At 39.5% G+C, this 19,284-nt stretch overlaps 1 protein-coding gene across 1 annotated transcript in view; it reads right to left on the minus strand.

The window, feature by feature from the left end:
- ENPEP (glutamyl aminopeptidase) overlaps positions 1-17,720 on the minus strand; it is a 64,484-nt gene extending 46,764 nt beyond the window's left edge. The window contains exons 1-7 of the mRNA XM_062493651.1: positions 17,113-17,720; positions 12,094-12,235; positions 9,101-9,232; positions 4,818-4,938; positions 2,563-2,717; positions 1,822-1,935; positions 85-219 (exon numbers count right to left, since the gene is read on the minus strand). Of these exons, the coding sequence (XP_062349635.1) occupies positions 85-219; positions 1,822-1,935; positions 2,563-2,717; positions 4,818-4,938; positions 9,101-9,232; positions 12,094-12,235; positions 17,113-17,720 (1,407 nt within the window). The remainder of the gene's footprint in view (positions 1-84; positions 220-1,821; positions 1,936-2,562; positions 2,718-4,817; positions 4,939-9,100; positions 9,233-12,093; positions 12,236-17,112) is intronic.
- Between the last annotated feature and the right edge of the window lie 1,564 nt (positions 17,721-19,284).

Genomic DNA, 19,284 nt, shown 5'->3' on the forward strand with positions numbered 1-19,284 from the left:
GGAGTCCTGATTATGAGCACCCCTGACTTTTATCTCCTCTCCAAAGTTGGCACTTCCATGCACCCAGAGTCACAACAGTCCTACCTTACTGTAGGATATCCCATCAAACACAGAGGTGATTTCAGCTGGAGATGACACATCGACTACAATTGGATGAGAAGACAGCAAGGAGTCATCCTTCAGTACAGGAAGCACATCCTCAATTAAAACCTGTTCAAGCTGAGAAAGAGAAGACATTAGGATAGAAACAGAGGCAGGAGTATATGCCTACTTCACAAATAAGTAGCTTGAACTTCAAGTTCTCTAGGCCATTTGAAAAAGAAAAAAGTTTCATGCTTTCTAAAGAAGAACTTGTAAACTCTTGCTTTACGTCTGAGAGGGGAGGAGATATAATTTGTCCTTAACTAATATAAATTACCTTTTCCAGATCCTGTTTTCCTGTGTGTATCATAACACAGACACACTCATCCCACCCTCCCTCACCCCCAGCAGGCAAAAAGAGTAGCTTGTGTTACCAGTTTCAGAAGTGTGACAGTATTTACAAAGCATTATGATCTCCTCTTGCAAAAGAGGAGCTGAGCAGGATGGGAGGGAGGGAAGAAGGAGGCAGGGTTCCCCATTCCAAGGTTTATAATGTTTTTTAAAAATCTATTTGAATTTTTCAGAAAATGTTAAGTAGCCAACAGTCACAATCCCCTTATTTCCTAATCAATATTGACCAAAAAATTCAATTTAGCTTTCCCCTCTAATGTTCACTAGGATAATATTGAAATGTCTTAGATCTTAGATGAACATAGTATCTAGATGAAAAAAGGTCTTTTGAATGTAAAACTCAGTAATTAGAATTTTTCTTACATAGTTAGGACCACAAATCTACTTTTGAGTGTAAAAGTTACCCAGGGAATGATTTTGTTCTCAGCCTCTCCACAGGGAGAGAGGGAGGGAAAGCAGCAAGTAGGCACTACCTGCTTCTAAAGTCACTAGGCTCAGGAGATAGTAATTGCAACAGGTTCAACCTATGCAAAACCTATTCTGTTCCCTTCCATTGGCATATGTTGTGTATGTCTAAGCATCTCATTATACCTGGACAACTGGGGAAAATATGCATGTGTTATCACATCTATTTGCGAGGGGAGGAAGGAAGGAGCAAGAAAACTCCCTATATTCACAGAGTATAATGCATATTTAAAGCAAACTTCTTTGCAACGCCCTTAAGGCATCTGGAGTTGGCACAGTTAGCATATCTGCTACCCACTGTCACTACCTATTTATGCACTGCACAGAATAGAGATTGTCTGAGTTGGAACATTTGAAATGACATAGTGCTGGCAGAAGCTGAATGAGTGGCCAGGATTTTCCTTGATAACAGCCCAAGCTCTGGAGACAAGCCCTGTTTCCCAACCCTTACCAGACCAGATAACAATCCTAAGTGCCATGAAGAGAGTACAGCCCAACTAAATAAATACAGGAGACTCTCCGTCTTTCAGAGTTAGACCTTTAAGCATCCCTGCAAAACTGATAGGCCTCTGTCAAGAACCCACCTAGGTGTTATTTGCCATAATAACTAAGCACTTCATTCACTTGTTAAAAAATAATTACACTTTTCTGCAGACTAGGACTTTATAAAGTTTACTTTGACTAGTTTCAGAACATAACATAGGTAGGTGAAAAACTTAAACCAACTTTTTTTTTATGTTGCACGACACTATGTTAGTTTTCTATAAATATACTTTAAGTCTTCATCAGCCTTGTCTAAATTTTACTCCCTTCCAAAATGTTCCTCCCAGCCCCACCAAGCCTCCACAAGGCAGAAATAATTACCATTTTCCAATCTGGTTCTGATGCATTTGCTCCCAGGAACTCAAAATAACTGGCAAATCCTTCATTTAACCACAAGTCATCCCACCAGTCCATGGTTACAATATTTCCAAACCACTACGATTATAAACATAAAGATGTAGGTTTAGATAAATAGTACATGCACATTTCAGTATCTCACATCTGCATATAGAACATTCACTTGCTTACTTTTTTCCTGCTGCCACATGCAAATCATCATAATTCTGGGATGTCAATAGTAATGAAAGCTTTGCCTGTTTTAAAACATCACTTCTATTATAAAATTGCATATTACCCAGGAGATTGCTAATGATTCATGTGCCACTGAAAATATTTATAGTTTCTTCCTCTTGATTTGATGATTTCTGTTTTTAAGGATGTTTTCAGACAGCCTCCACAGTGTACAACTGTCCCTGTTTGCCTGCCCAAAAGAGACATCTGCACACATAAATCAGGTTCTCTAAGTCATTTTAGACAGATTTTCATAAACTGACTGACAGTCTGGGCCCAAGCATCTAACTTCCTGAGAAAAAATTCCAAGGCAGTAGTCACAGTATTTTAAAGCTCTAATGGGGATCTGTTTTAATAGATGATATTTTGCAATCAGATTTTGAGCACATGTAGAAGATCCTGAAACAAATTTAATAACAGTATTTTTAAGATTAAAATATTGTGACTATATATTTGAAACACTGAAAAAGTGACTCATGTCCTAAAAGGTACCTGATGAACGAGCTCATGGGCTATCACAGCAGCTACTCTCTGTTTGTTGGATGTGGCTGACTCCTCAGGATCATACAGCAGGTTCGTTTCTCTGTATGTGATCAGCCCCCAGTTCTCCATAGCACCTGTCCCGAAATCTGGAATAGCTATTTTATCTGCATTAAAAGAAAGAGACAGTGATTACCACTGTATCCTTTAAATCAATTCGTTTGTCCTCTCTCTGTGTGTTTACAGCCTGTTTTGCTTACCATTTGTGATTCTGGCTTACTATGGTGGACTGCAGGCTATGATCTGTGTTCAAGAACAAAAATGGCCTAAAGCAGCTGATAGCAAGTGCTGTGGCTCTGCTGAGATTAACAGAGGTAGGATCAGTTGCACTTACTGAGGATCTGTCCTGGAAGATGATGCTATGCCATCTCCTGGGAACGTATATATCATACATTACTTAATTTTGGCTCCAGAAATTAATACTATTGTCTGGGGATGTGCTGTAGGCAGCAAACCTCCCGAAACTATTTGTAGAATAATGAGGCATGACATTGTTTGTCACACCGTTGTTTTAAAAATATTTATTGACATGTTAACTGAAGTAAATCCCCCATGCAGTGAACAACATCTGCTTCTATGCCTGGCAATTTGTGGGGGTCACTCATTTATGGCCAGTAATCAATACAGGCTTAAATAAGAATTGCAGACTCAATTGAACTGGCATTTTCTTCTGCAAATAATGGCCCAGGCTTTCTGTGTGAATTAGTGAAAAAGTACAGATGGATTTAAAACTGAACAGAATGAAAACACCTCACCCCACTCCAACAGAAGACAGGAATTACTTATTTTAAATTAAACTTGATTATAGAATCAAAGATGATAGCTTGGCAAAGGCTTCAGTGACAGACAAAATGAGGATACAAGGAGAAAGGTAATGCCAGAAGCCATAAATCAAGGGGAAATACAATATTTAAATAAACTATTATGCAGAAACATATCTGATTAATCAGGTTTGACCTGGATAACTTCTAATAATGAGGGAACACTATGGCAAGGTTAGCGATCCAACAAAGAGACATTCTGGGATAAACAGTATAGAATATACAAAAGTATCTATCTTGTGACACTGCTGACCTGAAGATACCAGTACATCGTGTCACACAGACAGGCCTTTATCCAGAAGGCAAAGTCATCAGGCTTTCATGACAGTGAAAGTTTGAATATAAAGCACAGGTGAGATTTAGTACTTAATATTACTGGAGACCAGTGTGTGAAAGAACAAAATGTACTGGTTTCCCTAATTCAGTTGTCATTGAAATGCAAACATATTTATGGTAAACTCAGGTGCTGTTTTGAAAGGAGGAGGTAAAAGTCTTTTGTTAAAGTAATATAGGTTAGCCTGACAGGTACAGGTACGAATAGCCAACAAAAGGTTTGCACAGCGTTATTAATTGTCTTCAAAGTATGGGGGATCTTTCCCCCCCTATATTGTCTCAACTTGTTTGCAGCTAGTATTTCTCCATCTTTTTCAACCTCTTTGGAGGTCTTAGGAGGGAGAATTTCCAAAACTCTGACTGCATTCCCAGTGTGATTATTGTGCATGTTAAACTGCATGAATCAGATTCAGAGTTCAGATATTCCAAGCTAAAGGATGCCCAAATGCACAACCTTCTCTTTTTTTTTGTAGCCACAGGCAAAATTTGAGAGTGTGCCCGCTCTTATTTAGTCCCAGATCTTTATTTAGCCCAGCAATAGAAACTACAAATTATATGCTGGACCACATTCATCTTTCTAAGAAGTCTATACACATTCACTTTGCACTAAGATTAATAAATAATATTACATACTCTCTGGCAGTTTACATCTTATCTCAATGCAGACTTTTGTCCAGAAGTTTATATGGAAGTGTTATATATTTTTCTGAAACTTCTGGCTGTTTTAACTCATGATGATCCTTTGCTGATGACACCAATGCTTGCCTTGATTTTCCACAATACGCTTTAAAATTAGCATGCCAGGACCAGTTCTTCAGCAAACTGAATAGTAGGAACTGGTAACTAAACAGTAACTGAGACCAACTCATCCATCATGACATATAGAAACATCTTGAACTACACTGGTACAGTTTTAAAACATCCTGACATAATATCAGCAGTTAGCAACCAAATGATTTCAAGCTGTTTTCCACCAAAGAACAGAGATCTGTAGGAGCAACATAACCATGACACTGAATTAACAAAATCAAAAATATAAATGTTAATAATCACCCAGTTTTGGAAGAGAGTAGCTCAAATTAAAGTACTGTTCAAAGAAGTCGAATACGATTTTTGTTACATTTGCTGCATATTCTGCAGTGTGTATTTGCTGTGGCTGGGCGTAAACTCTCAGCTGTAAAATACAGAGAGACAATTAGAAAAGTTTTCAGTTAAAAGGAATCAGGTGTCAAACATTGAAAAGGCATTTAGCATACATATCAATAACAGTTCAGGTTTTGTCTGAGACTGGCCTAAACGCCGAATTCTGTTCCCTATCACATTTATTCAACAAAGTTTTTCAAGTGTTGTACATAAGAGAGACCAAGTCAACATGTGCATACTTTAAACTGTTTGTCTGAATTGTAAAACTGATGAGACCCACGTCCACAGTGGCCAAGCCTGGAGCAGGCACTGGTTGTATGTTATCCCCTACTTCTTCATGGCCTGGTTTTCTCAAGGAGGAAATCTGAGCAGGAGCACTCAAAGGGGATCCACTTGTTCTGAGCAGTTCACTGATCCTGACTGACCCCATCAGATCAATCTTCAGGAGCACATCTGCATTGAAATGTGTCAGAAGCCCATAGCACCTTATTTTATGCAACTTCTTCATATCTTTCCTACATACTATCATCATAGTTTCCTATTTTTCCTATGTTTGAAGATCTCAAAGCCACTGAAGACAGTGCATTTACTAGATCTGTGACCCTTTCCATATATGCTGGCCCATGCAGGTTGAGTGGCTGTTTGACCAGGACCCTGGGCTGGTCAGAGCTCAGTCACACCTGAGCTTTGGTGCCTTCTGGGCTGCTGTGCCCCAGGAAATCACAGCCAAAAATCAGTTTTCTTTTTTATGACCAGGCAAGTCAAGGAAAACTGGTACATATGCTAGCCCTATTTGCTAGCCCTATATTTCTGTGCTCCTCCTGTGTATATGAATGCAAAAAGATTATGTGTTGAATGTTGACCTTTCTATCCCTGAAGCCTGATGCCTGGGATGGCTTTGGCTAGTGCTGTCAAGCAGTAGGAAACAAGCTGTGGAGGACTAGAATCTTTATGGCTCTCATGCCCATGATGAGGCTGTAACTTGAAAAAACCTTTTGAGAAACTATCTTCATATTGTGAAGGCAAAGTTTGAGTTCAGAATTCATGGAGCCTTTTGGCAATCTTTCCCTCAATCTCTTTGTCTCAAAGCCTGCTGTAGTTGTATGTAGGCTGTTCTCTTTCCCACCCCTGAAAATCTCCAGTGTGGATAAGAGACTTCTCTATGGAGTGGAGTTTCTGGTTTTAGGAAAGCCAATCTATCTCATTTTGCCAGCCCCATGACTCTTATGAATGGGATACATTCATCTGACTACACTGGTGTGGCTTAGTTTACTCCTTCAGTGCTGTCTTACAGCCAGGAGTTTAGGGCCCAAGCTGAGCAAAGGAACTGGTTTATTCCAGGAACCCTTTTGGAGCCTGACAACACATTGGTTTCAATACCATAAATTATACTTCCTCTAATGAGAGGGGAGGATGGGAAAGTGATCAGAAATAAAGCTGGAGCAACAAAAAAAGAATTAAACAAAAAAACAAACCACAAAAACAAAAGACCAGAAAACCCCCCACAAACAAACAAAAACAAACAAACAAAAACAACAACAAAAAAAATAAAATCAAAGAAAGCTGATGAAATTCAATCAGGAGTCCATTCCATCCATTCCAGGATTTCCCCCAGGGTCAGTTTGCAATTACAACCTGCAATTTCCACTTCTGTAAGCTCTACCCAATTTAGCAGTTTTCAGTCCCCTAGGTGATCCCTATTAATGGTTTTCAAAATCTTCAGCCTGCACTAGAACTGACTTTGGGTTTCATTTGTATAATCTCCTCTGTGATTTTCTGAACCAGACATTTTCCAAACCAGACAACCAAAAATGCTCAGGAGCATTGTTTCCAGCTGTAGGCACATTTCCCACCACTGATTTCATGAATATTTTCATTAGGGTTTTCAGAGTGAATGGCAGAGTTTTTAAATAATTTACTATGTCATGTGAGCTGTATGCTCTAGCTGTTGTTTATGAAAGTAATTTATGGATCAAATGGATTCAACTTGCTGTTGAATGGGGGATTTATTGTTAGAAATGTACACAGCAAACTATGGAATGCTCTTTTCAGTAGTTGGTGAATTTAAATACCTCATTGTTCAGCTGGTCTTCAAAGTTCTTAGACAGGAAGACAGGAAGCCTTGGAAAGGTTAGAAGAATAACTTTCTATATATATGATTAAAACCCCTAAAGATAGTCTGTTTTCCCTGGGGAAAAGATTTTTTTTAGTGATGGATCTTACACTTTTTTTTATATTGGTAAAACTATGTCCATGTTAAGAGAAAGGAAAGTTATGATTTTAACCTTACTTAAACTCCAAGTTTTCTAGTGCAGGCAAGTCCTCAGACATGGTTTAGTGAGCAGCATTAATAAAATATGTAGTAACATAGGCCTGAATTAGAAGATGTTTCTTCAGGCAACCTCTGTACTGACATGAATACCCCTACTTCTACACACACACACACTTTAATTACTGTGTTTCAGTGAACACTCCCTTCTATTTAGAAAAGCTACAACCAGTCAGGAAGATAGCGGGCTGTACTGTTTTGCTTGCGGAAAAAAACAAATAATGACCTCTGGGCCATACTCTAGAGCATGGCATAGACAAGTAGTGAATGTTTAACTCTTGAATGTAGAAAACAGTGTTGCACATTTCAGTACATTTTTTCTCTACTGCACTATGTTCTGCACAAAAATCTAGACAAATTCTGATTTTTAAAGGAACTGAACTCTAAAGAATATTTATTGAGACCAAGTAGTCAATGTCCTGTCCCTGATAATGAGTGGATCAGCCATACTGAAGAGAAATTGGTTAACAAAATTGTGTGACTGGCTGGCCTAAAAATGTACTCCTGTGAATTACTTAGCCAAACAGCAGAGAACTAAGAACATTACATCTGTATCTCAAACCAATCAGGCTCCATTTGCTTTTATTAGTGTAACTTAGCTTTAGTTATTTGTCCAGTAATAATATAAGCATACAGCATGACACTAGCGAGGGCACAGAGGAAGGCCTCAGCACAGTGCTGTGACAGGAAGTCTTTGCTAAGAATCAGAACTTTAGAGATTTCTACAAGACAGATTTTAACATCAGCAAACAGCCTTCAGTAGGGAAGGATCTGATGAGTTTTTTCAGTTAAAGAAACTAAGGAAGAGCAACGGAAAGTAGCTTGGCTAGGGTTTTATTCTAGATTCCCTGTCCATTTGGGACGTTGTCTCCAGAAAACGAGGAAAGCACTGCCAGCTCATATGAACGATAAACCTTGTGTTACATAACGCAAAAGGAAGGGGAAGAAGCAAGGGCATACAGCCTTACTCCTCCTGAAGGAGTAAACTAATCTGATCACTCTCTGTATCAGATGAAATAAAGATCTAAACCAATACAAAATTAACAGCAGGTTGAGTATGCCAAACTAGGTTTAGGCTAAATGAGGAGTTTCTGTTGAGGGGCATGTTGTATTTTGGATTTCAGTTTGTGATTCAATGTAATGTCTTGTGATCTCTTTATGCCTGATCAGCTACACCTTCAGGAGATTTGAATCTGAGCAAGAAGTGGATTGGCCTGCCTGCTGAATCTAAATGAAGGAGCTTTTTCAATTTAATAGATGCAGATTCAAACCTATTCACTTCATTAGGGGTCTACCAAATATCAACCTGTTTAGGTGGACAGACACTATCACTCCTATAATTATTTTTACTGAACTTACACTGGGCAGTTGCCTGTTGCCACTGTTGTAAAATAAAGTAAGCCACTACATAATGGCATATAGCACTGTAGGCCTGTATCTCAATGGCTGTGACAACATCAAATGCAATTCACACTTTTTAATCCACAGAAAACTATAAAGTATTTGTATTCATGGCCTGTGACTCTCCTGTACCCCTTAACTTGCACATTCCTTCAGTTACAAGGCATTGAGCCAGGGATGAGTTTGCAAAAAGAGTGTTCCTTCCTCACCTATGTTCTCATATGGCAGGTACTAATTGGGATCTCACAAAGATGGGAGACAGGGAGGGACTGCAAAATAGTGTATGTAGTCAAGGTCACAGGGTCACTGTGAACATCTAATCTGATAAAATAGACTGCATAAAATAAGCTATAGGAAAAGGAAAAATATGTCCCTGTTTGTATAAAAAGAGATTTCAAAGAAAAAAATGCAAATCAAGGCACATCTGTCATCTGAACCACATTCAGGCTGCAGAAGGACTTACAGGTTTTCCACTTGCGGATATTCTCTCTACCCAGGCAAATTGGTGCACTGCAAAGCATACCAAGTAAGTGCTCATGGGGACTGACTTCTCAAAAGTTGTTCGATTCCAGCCATCACCGAGCTGTACAGTTTGCTGCAGAAATGCAAAAATAATGAAATTCATTTTTGAAATTGCAAACACATGCATAAGAATAGAATATTTGCATGAAGGCTGCAACTGCATAAGAGCAACAAATCACCTCTCCAGGTCCACCTCTTCTGGCATTTTATTGCTGAAGGCATGAGAACAGACAAGTTGTTTTTCTTCTGAAATACATTAAATGGTACTTTGCTTTATTGGCACTAAATAGGCTTACCTTGCTCTCATTTTTATCAGGGATTTGAAATCATTCACATGAACAGAAATTTTGTCAACAGGAGTTTTCTGGTGTATGCTGTGTTTTGTTCTTGCAACAGTTACCTAAAATAACATCACTTTGGACAGAGCAAAGAAGAGACTGAATTCTTCCCTCTCTTAAACATATGCATCGTGTACTTGAGTTATGATCCAGGGATGCTACCTGAGATATAGACCAGTCTAATGAATCTATCCTGAACTAATTCAAATGCAAATGAGCACTGCTAATTGGTGGGTTGCCTAAATATACATAAAATTTAGTGCTGATCATAGTTTTTATTTTGCTAAACAATTAAAAAAAATCCTGGTTCTCCCATATGTTTTTTCCTCTAAGTTTGTTGACAACACTAAATAGGAAGGGGTAGATGCGGATCTCTTCTTTCCTATGACCAGTAACAGGACTCAAGGAAACAGCATGATGTTGAGTCAGGGGAGGTTTAGGTTTGATTTTAGGAAAATTTTTTAGGATTTTAGGATTTTCAGCAAGAGGGTGAAAACTGGAACAGGCTCCCCAGGAAAGTAGTCACAATGCCAAACAGGACAAAGTTCCAGAAGCATTTGGACAATGCTCTCAGGGACATGGTGTGACTCTTGGGGTGTCCTGCACAGGGCCAGGAGTTAGACTTGATGATCTTGAGAGGTCCCTTACAACTCACCTTAGTTCTAAGATTCCACTCTAAACATGTATGTCTTCTATTCCTTTTCTGCTATAGTCTGAAAATTGTTGTGCTTCTGACTGGATGACTAACTTAAATAGAACAAAAGCCAAAAGCATATAAAAGACATTAGCCTTCTAGAGATAGTGTTTTATGAGATTTCTTTGTTATAAACACAATATAAGTAAAGCCCAGACAGTTAATGTTACAGGTAATATGATTCCATGAGCAAAAACACCAGATATATTCATAACTCCTTTTTGAAAAGGTATTCACAATCGGATTTTCCATTATTTCACCCAATTTGACTCTATTTTGATATCTTCTGTTATTTCAACAAAGTCAGGACTTGAGTGGAAAAATTTTGAAGAAACTCAACTCCAGTGAAAAATGCAAATGAAATGCAGAAGATTCTGATTTTGCTGAACTTGATTTTGCCATGCTGATTTATAAAGCTCCACACCACCCAAACTACTACAGGACATGTATCATACAACATGCCTTGCATTTACAAACTCTTCCATTTCCATTTGTGGAAAAGATCTTTCCCAAAGTTTTTTCACTACTAAGACCAGAGCTACTGACCTTGACCAGATGAAAAAGTGGCCTGCTATAATCCCTTAGTCAAGCCTCAATATGAATTCAGCATAACCAACATTTTCTTATCTGTACTTATTTTTTTAGCTAATCAATTAAGAAGCAGTAGTTAGCACTTTGCAAGCTTATTGTAGGTCCATAATAGAGGCAAGGTCCACATTTCAAGGTGTACAGTAAATCTCAAAATGCAATAAATCTTGATAATATACTGTGTTATCCCCTTACTTCCTTGCTCGTATTCTCACTTATCTGAGGTCTGTGAGGAAAGGTACAGCAATCTCCTTTCATGGGTTGTCCATCAAAGTGCCTGGTTGTCTTCTAGGTATCATAGAAATATTTTTAATAACAATGGGTCAGAGCTTTAAATGTGCAAAGGGTATGGATGCATCTGTATCAGCCTGGTAATAGATATCTCAGCTTCATTGCTAGGAGAATAAGTTTGGGGGGCTCTAATAAAAGTAGACCTTTGTTTTCTGGGTGGGGGAGTATTTGAAAAAATGTAAATGCCAACAGCCTGAAGGATGGAAGATCTTTTTAAATTTATTATTTATTTATGTATTTATTTTTTTTTTCTTTTTAAAACTTGGCAATTTATCTCCCACTTTAGAACTTATTAGTAGAAATTGTGCAATAGACTATACATTCAGTTGAACTGCTCAGCAGAAACTCTCTCATGTGAAAGTCATTCAGTCTTCTTCGAGAAGGCCCAGAGGTAGATAACTGATGCCATTGAATTTCACACAAAATTTGGAATTTGACACAGTAGATCTAGAAATGGATTATTTAGGAAATTATAGATATAGTGGAATGACAATGTCCACATTCATGAGCTGACAGATGGGGTTTCAGATCCTCCATTATCAAAAAGAATAATCCTAGTCTTTCTGGCTGGCAGGATTCTTTGCCATTAAATTGTGATCAGCAGATCCTTGTTCTGGACCATTATGCAGTTTTAGTGATTATCTTAGACTTTCCATTTGGGAAGCAGCTGTCTTTCAGAGTACTCATTCTCTGAGCCTACCAAGTTTGACTGAAGAACCTGCCAGTATCTATTTACAGTTAGCAGGGGATGTTCACCTAGAATATCTGAACAGAAGGTCAGCTGGCTAACAACAGAAGAGATGTTTCATTTTTGCTTTGGATTTGACTCTGTGCTGCCCTGTTGTGTACTGGTAGACCTCTCCAAATCTGAGCCAGCCAACCAGTTCCAACCATGGAATGTTTATTAACTGTGAGTTTTACAGTGCCTGAGTAGAGTCTGTGAACATGTAAAACCTGGCAACCCACATTACCTTTCAGCAGCTTTACAGAACCGTTCTTAGGCAGCAGTTGGGAAATACAAACCTGTACTGGCATGTTTGAAAGTGCTTGGTACACATCTTGATGGATGATAGATATGTTGTATGTTGCCTTTTTGTTTGGCTCATCAAAGCAGGGAAATGATTTCCGTGCATCTGTTGGCTCATGATCAGTAGCTGCAATGCTCCTGAAACAAACAACACATTGGCAAGACTTCATTATATGGCTTTGAAATCTTGTCTATAATTTTGAAGCATTTTTTTAATGATTTCACAAACTAAATTCAACTACAAATATTTGTGCATATTTATCCATTCATAAAAGCAGGTGACATCAGAAATGCACGAGCTGGCATTGCATAGTCAATCTGTCATCAACATTCTTTAGGTTTCAGAGCAAAAGCTAAGGCAATTGCTTATCATCAAATATTTTTAGGAGCCAGGCAATAAGACAGCATAACCTCTCATGCACAGTTAAAACTTTGCTTACCCTCCTGCTGAGCTTTTCCATTGATTTATGCACCTAAAATAAAGAACTGATGATATCACCTTAAAGGAAAAAGTCACTGAAATAGTTGTTTACCCACTACAGCATATCTTGGTATTAGAGTCTTGAACATCTCCTGAAGAGGCACCTTGAAATTGTGTAAATGCCAATAAATCTCATCCTGCTTGTGTGTTTCTTTCTCTTAATTTACCACATACACTTTTCTGCTCAGGCTCTTATGCTCCCCTGACTCCATTAGTGAAACTGCTGGCAAAAGCATGGAAAATTCAGGTGAATATCCTAGTATATATAACTGATGCTACACAAGCTGTTTTGGGGGAGTCAGAAAGTAATCTCAGTTATGCACAACCAGCTGGAGGAGCTAGACAATAGGGGTCATGTAAAAACGTAAGGTGAAGGTTGTGAGCATTCATATTGTGCTTGCTTCTCTCAGTGACATTAGGCTCCCCCCATTAATGACCCACACAGTGGCAGAACACATTCTCCAGTGATTGACAGTGAAAGGGATCACAGATGCTCCTTCAATTAATCTGGAATGTTGAGCATTTTCTGACAGCACTTCTACAGCTGCTCCAACTATATTAAAGTAGTTTTTCTTTCCAAAAAGTAATTAAAAGTGTACATCATAAATTACAGATCTGCAGCAATCCTAGAAGCTCACTTGACAACCAATTTTTCAATGTTTCTGTTGCCCTTGGCATTTCCCTGTGACGGTTAAATACTAAACTGGTCATTAGGAACTTGTAGCAGCAAGGGTCATTTACAAGCCTGACACGGGCAGTATATCTGGGTTCTCTCCATTCATGTTCCGTGGAATAGTAACTCAAAGGTTCATGGGCAGAAAGCATAACGACATTCACCTTAACATAATTTCAGACTCAATAGAGTTTCTTTTGCTTGGTGCATTCTTTGTTGTCACTCTCTGTTTTTCATAGGATTTGAAAGCCGTTTCACAATTAAGTTAACTCCAAGCCTCCAGGGCAATGCTCCACAGCTATTGGTTAAAAATTTGGCTATATATTTTGACACATTTATGTCTTGTTCCTACAGACTGATAACATTGTGATATAGCTGTTGATTTATAAGGTGATAATCCATCTATCCTCATATGTTTGTGGAGACAGACAGACTTTAGAGGTGAAAAACCTCAGCACTACCCTTCCTATAGTCCAGATTATGAGAACTCCAGACTATGGCATGCAAGTGGCAATAGAAACATGAGATGTTGTAATTCACTCTCAAACAGCATAATGTAGCTTTTAGATAAGATTTTCTTCACTGCTTGGTGGCTTCTGTGCTTGAAGTTGATGTCCAGACCTTTAAATATGAACTAGAGTTGACAGTTGGAAACCTCATAGTAGTAAGAAGTGAAGATCTGGCTGAGACTGCATCCAGCTGTTCTCAAAATAAAACAGTGATACATTTAGAACCATGATGAATTTTCCTTTTTTTCCCCTCCCCTGAAGTACAAGGCGTTAGTGTCAAAACCTTCCTCCCTCAACTAATTAAAGCATTTTTCTCCTAGTCTTTCTTAAACTTCTGACTTGTTGCTTCTTCTGAGAAAACTTTCACCTTGAGGAAGAAAATCAGCAGTGTTACTTTTGTACACAGAAGAAAATTTTTCCCTTTTCTATTCAATAAAATCCTAAATAAATCCCTGTTAGCCATGCCCTAGCCTCTTGTTCTCTTACAGACAACAGAGAGAATTCCTAAAAAAGGGAAGCCATACTTTGTCACTGATAGTAGGGCAAAATCAAAGTCAACTGCTGTGACATGTTTATATTATTTTTAACATTAATGAAAAAAAACAAGAGGGCTTTAGCACATTCCTTGAGAGAAACTAATGACTTGAGTAACCCAGTACACCAGCCAAGGACTCTTCTTTTGCTCCTTTCCATAAGATCTGAAAACAATAGAAGTGTAATGTAGTTATGCTCACTGCATCATTCAAAGTAGGAACTGTTATTCTTTTTTCATCAATGGGGAAATGCAATGTGCAGAGAAATAATTTTACCAAAGGACTTAATTGCTTATGGCTAGGTTTGGGAACCCAAAGAAGAACCTAGGCAGGTCTGTGATCAAAATCTACATTCTCAAAGTTTCTGCTTCCCTGTTCCCTACCTGCATGTGCACATCAATTTAAATAGCTATGACTCCCAGGTATCTTACAATCTTCTTCAGGGTATGTTCAAAAGCACTTTTTCCTGGTGGGGATTGTGTGATCTGTCTGAACAGGATCCCCAAATGAGGCATTCTTCTCCCTAAGCCTCTCAAGGATCCCAGACTTAGAGACATGTTCAGCACATCTCTACCTGTTTTGCACAAAGTGGGCTGGAAGATTTGAATCTAAGCAACAGCAGAGCCTGGATACGTGCCCAGTTTGTAAACAGAAGGCCTTATAGCAATGCTTTGGTAATGCTTTACCTTCACAGATAAACATCTGGGGAGCAGCTCAGCTCTAGGACCTGATTTTCAGTGTTAAGTTTCTCAAAAGGCCCTGCTGCTTCTAACACTGCACAGAAGGGATAATAGAGTAGATTAATTACATGTTGGATCTCCGTTTCACCTCAGCCCCCTTCTCTTTACAATCCACTATTAACAGACTTGTTTGATCATTGCTGTTACATAATCTGATTTATATTTACTTGCAACATGACAAGAACAGAAATATATCGGTTGAAATTTTCCAAGGGTGGTGTCTACCTCAGGCAAAGGCAAAATAAAAATGTGAATTCCAGTCAGCATCATTTTTAAGTAGAAAGCTGGGGGAAATTAATTTTTTAATAAGTAATAAAATCCTTCCCTCACTGTCCTTCCTCACCCCATCCTATCCCCTACCCTCTGCTGTATAGCAGCAACTTGGCTGCTGGTTGCTTTGCTTTCAAAGCTACGCTTACTGCTGTCGTGTACCTCACCTCTGCCACCTCCACAAACAATCTTCCCAAACTCAACCACATGAAAAATATTTCAGAATTTGTCATTCACTCATTCTTATTAAAGCCCTGCTCAAGCCTAAAAACCTCACACCCTCAAGCTTCTTTCTGCATTGAGGGTTTTCAGACAGCTGGCTAGGATCATCTTTGCAATTGTAGTTTCCAGCATCCAATTCAAGAAATGGGAACAGTCAAAGTGAGGTCATATTTTATACTTTATTTAGCTTTAAAGTTCTCCTTTCTTCCTGGTATCAGATGCTTGGCCCTTGTCTACCTATACTGTCTGGATTTGAGGGACAGGCACTCACCTCTCCTGATCTGCAGCTCAGAAGACCTGGGTTCTGCTCCTGCTGTTCTGGGTTTGTGACAGACCTGGGGCTATAAATTTAATATCTAGATATCCTTCACCAATGAAAAGGAAGTAACACACCTCAACTTAGAAGGATGCTAGGATGTTGCTCTTTAAAACTGCTGTGGAGGTGTCAGATGCTCAAAATATGAAACCAAAGCTGCTCAAAGTATAAAGCCAAAGTGCCTTTTAAGTCAGAGCAATGCTGTGGTCATAGATGGAGGAAAACAAGAGGAAAAGAGCTGCCTGGTGTTCCAGCTGTTCCCTGCATGACTTCTCCACAGAAAAAATCAATACTTGCTCTAACCTCTACCTCTTGGATCCACTGCTGCTGGTGCTTGTCACTGCAGCTACTCCTGTCAGTGGTTGAATAGAGTTGGTGAGACTCTCACTCATTGCATCGTTTTCCCAGGAAGACAAAGAAATGCCATGAAAATGTATCAATGTTTGTCTCCATGTTCCTGCTACAGGGCCTTGTAGAAGTCTAGCTGAGTTTATCTTCCTGCTGTAAAGGCTGGAAAGAGTCATTTCAGAAATGTAAATATCAAAGTATGAGTGAGCGTCCTCTCCATATATTAACTGTGAAGAGAAGCCTTTGAGCAGTGGGCAATGCTTCCACCTTGAAGTGGTGCAAACCTGGCAAGTGGAATGGGTTAGCTGAACTAGTAGAGGCTTTGCAATCTTTCAATGACTGCTGATACTTTAATAAGGAAGAGATAAAGCACAAAAAAAGAGTAAAAGATGACCCTAATTGTTTAGATTGTCCTACATATAATTTAAACCAGCTGCAAGAGAGACAGGGAAGTTCTGATTTGAGTGTTCCTCAGGCTTACAAGATCGAGGAGGTACGCTATCAGGAAAACTTTCAGATGAAAATTTTACACCAAAACTGTTACCTTGGGGATAATAGGAGAGAGTAGTGATAGTTGTATGCTATTTATTGTATATATAGTTGAGTGCTATATACTATAGAGATAAAAACAGGCCTTGATCCCTCCAGCTCTTTGAGGGAGCCATTCAGTTCAAAGGTAAGCTCAGACCAGTAGAGTTTGAAAAGGTGTTTTAGAATAATAATAACAAACCCCTCTCTCTCCAGCCCACATTCGGAAGCCAAAGGGTTTGAATACATCTTCCTTAGGGGAATGAGAAAGCTAAAGAACAGCCCAGAAATGTCAGCAAATTGGTGAGAGAAAAGACTGAAAAGCTAAGCAGGAATAGAGCAGGCCTAAGCAAGTAAAAATAGAGTAGAAAGTTTAATAAATAAAACTGCTTTACTTGATCTGTCCATCCTCAGTATAGGTGGTCCTATAAAACCCAACCAGTGAACCATTCAGCCAGCCTTGAAACTTCAGGGTGAGAATGTAGGGATCACTTTGATCAGTGACAGAGAGCTCTGCTGCTGCCTTCATCACAATGTATTCTTGTGGCTTGTACTCAAAGCAGTCATTCAGAGCAATCTGCTGTCCTGAAGATTTCTGGAGTGTGGGCATTTCTGTAACCTTGGTCTCTCGCAGGTGAAGCCACAGGGAGCTGGTTGGTTTTCCCAAAGCAATAGATATGCTGACTGTCCCACTGTAAGTGTCTTTCTCCATTTCAGGCTTGATTTCCAGATCGTAGTGGACAGGCTTGACATAAGTGGGCAGCCTAAAATCTTTCCAGTCTCCAGTCTCATCATTCCTGGAGGGACAGGGACCCAAATCCACTGGGGGAGGAGGCTCTTCTGTTGCTGGTTGCTCTGTTGCCTTTGGAGGTTTAGGTCTGCTCAGTCCCACACCAAGCCCCACAGCAAGTCCTACAACAACCACGACTCCACAGATGATAGCCACATGCTTTGTCTTCATGCAGTACCTCTTGGACTTATCCTCAAAATCCATGCCCTCCATCTCTGCTCCTAGGTCTGTTCTCAGAGCAAAACATTAACCACAAAAAAGCTTATTAGTCACTTCAGCACGTGCATTCAGTACACTCAGCAGTCTTGGTTTGTATTTTAATTGTGTAGCTATAGCTGTTCTCTGCCTGTCTCCCGCACCTCTCTTTCCATGAGACACTCAATTAATTAAAGACAGCATGCATTCGGAGGAAATGTGAATATCAAAAGAAGTGCAGCTGGGCTGGGAGACAGAGGGAACTGACACTGAACATTGTTTCTGCCGTGCTCCCCTTATAAGCAGCGCAACCCCACCCCCCAGCCCCTCCTGTTCTGGCCTGAGTTAAATATAAAACAGTGCTATGTTAATCAGCAGTCAGGAGATGATCAGATGCCAAAGCTCTGTCAGCAGCTTTCAGAAGGAGTTTGCAAACCCTCAGACTTCACCAGTACCTCTTCCTTTCTCTCTCTGCTGTGTCTTGTTTAGGTTTTTGAGGTTTGGGTTGGTTTTTTCTCTTCTTCTTCTTACTAACAAAGATTTCCTTGAATTTCCACCCTATAGTTTGTGAAATGACATCTCAAAACTTGCAAAAATCACATATATCTTTCAGCTGTTTCCCCTCTTTTCTGGGCTCATTTACCTTTGCCGAGTAACTCAAGGCAGTCACAGACAGATGAATGCACAGTGGAACAATAAATATCCATCACTGCTTCAAACTTCAAAAGTTGTCTAATTCCTCTCCCCCTCACAGGGCCAGTTTTCCAGGAGTTTGACCATAACCATGCATGCAAGCAGGTAGCCTGGGATAACACTGCTTTGCTGGTCAGCACAGTAACAGTGCTGCCTGTGAACCCTTGCTGTGAGGGACATTTCTAGGTATGATTTATGCACTGAAGATTTGATTTACTATTTATGGCTTGTCGTCACAATGTGGCACTTAATTGAAGCAAATTAATTGAATAGAGCGTGATTATGCTTGAGGGAACTTATTGCAAGTAAGGCCTTATTAAGCCTGCAAGCAAGATGTTGTTAATGTAGTAGGAAACTGAGCACAGTCGTAGTCTTGACCTTGTTTGAAACCGGACTAAAGGAAAATAGATTATGATTGAAATGTCAGTCCCTGAATCTCTTAACCCTATTTCTTCACTTACGTAGTCATCTTCAGCAGATTTTTTAATCAGGCACATCAGTTTGGCTTTATGCCTCCTGATTTAGTTTATTAGGAGAAAGATGATTATGACATTTTACATCAGTTGCAACTCTCTGACTATTAGTCTTGCCCTTCCCTTCCCTTCCCTTCCCTTCCCTTCCCTTCCCTTCCCTTCCCTTCCCTTCCCTTCCCTTCCCTTCCCTTCCCTTCCCTTCCCTTCCCTTCCCTTCCCTTCCCTTCCCTTCCCTTCCCTTCCCTTCCCTTCCCTTCCCTTCCCTTCCCTTCCCTTCCCTTCCCTTCCCTTCCCTTCCCTTCCCTTCCCTTCCCTTCCCTTCCCTTCCCTTCCCTTCCCTTCCCTTCCCTTCTTTTTTTTTTTTTTTCAGATGGATGAAGTTTCACCTGAATGGATTGACTTAGGTTTTAGAATCA

The sequence above is a fragment of the Cinclus cinclus genome, chromosome 5 (assembly GCF_963662255.1).
Source record: "Cinclus cinclus chromosome 5, bCinCin1.1, whole genome shotgun sequence".
NCBI classification, from domain to species: domain Eukaryota; kingdom Metazoa; phylum Chordata; class Aves; order Passeriformes; family Cinclidae; genus Cinclus; species Cinclus cinclus.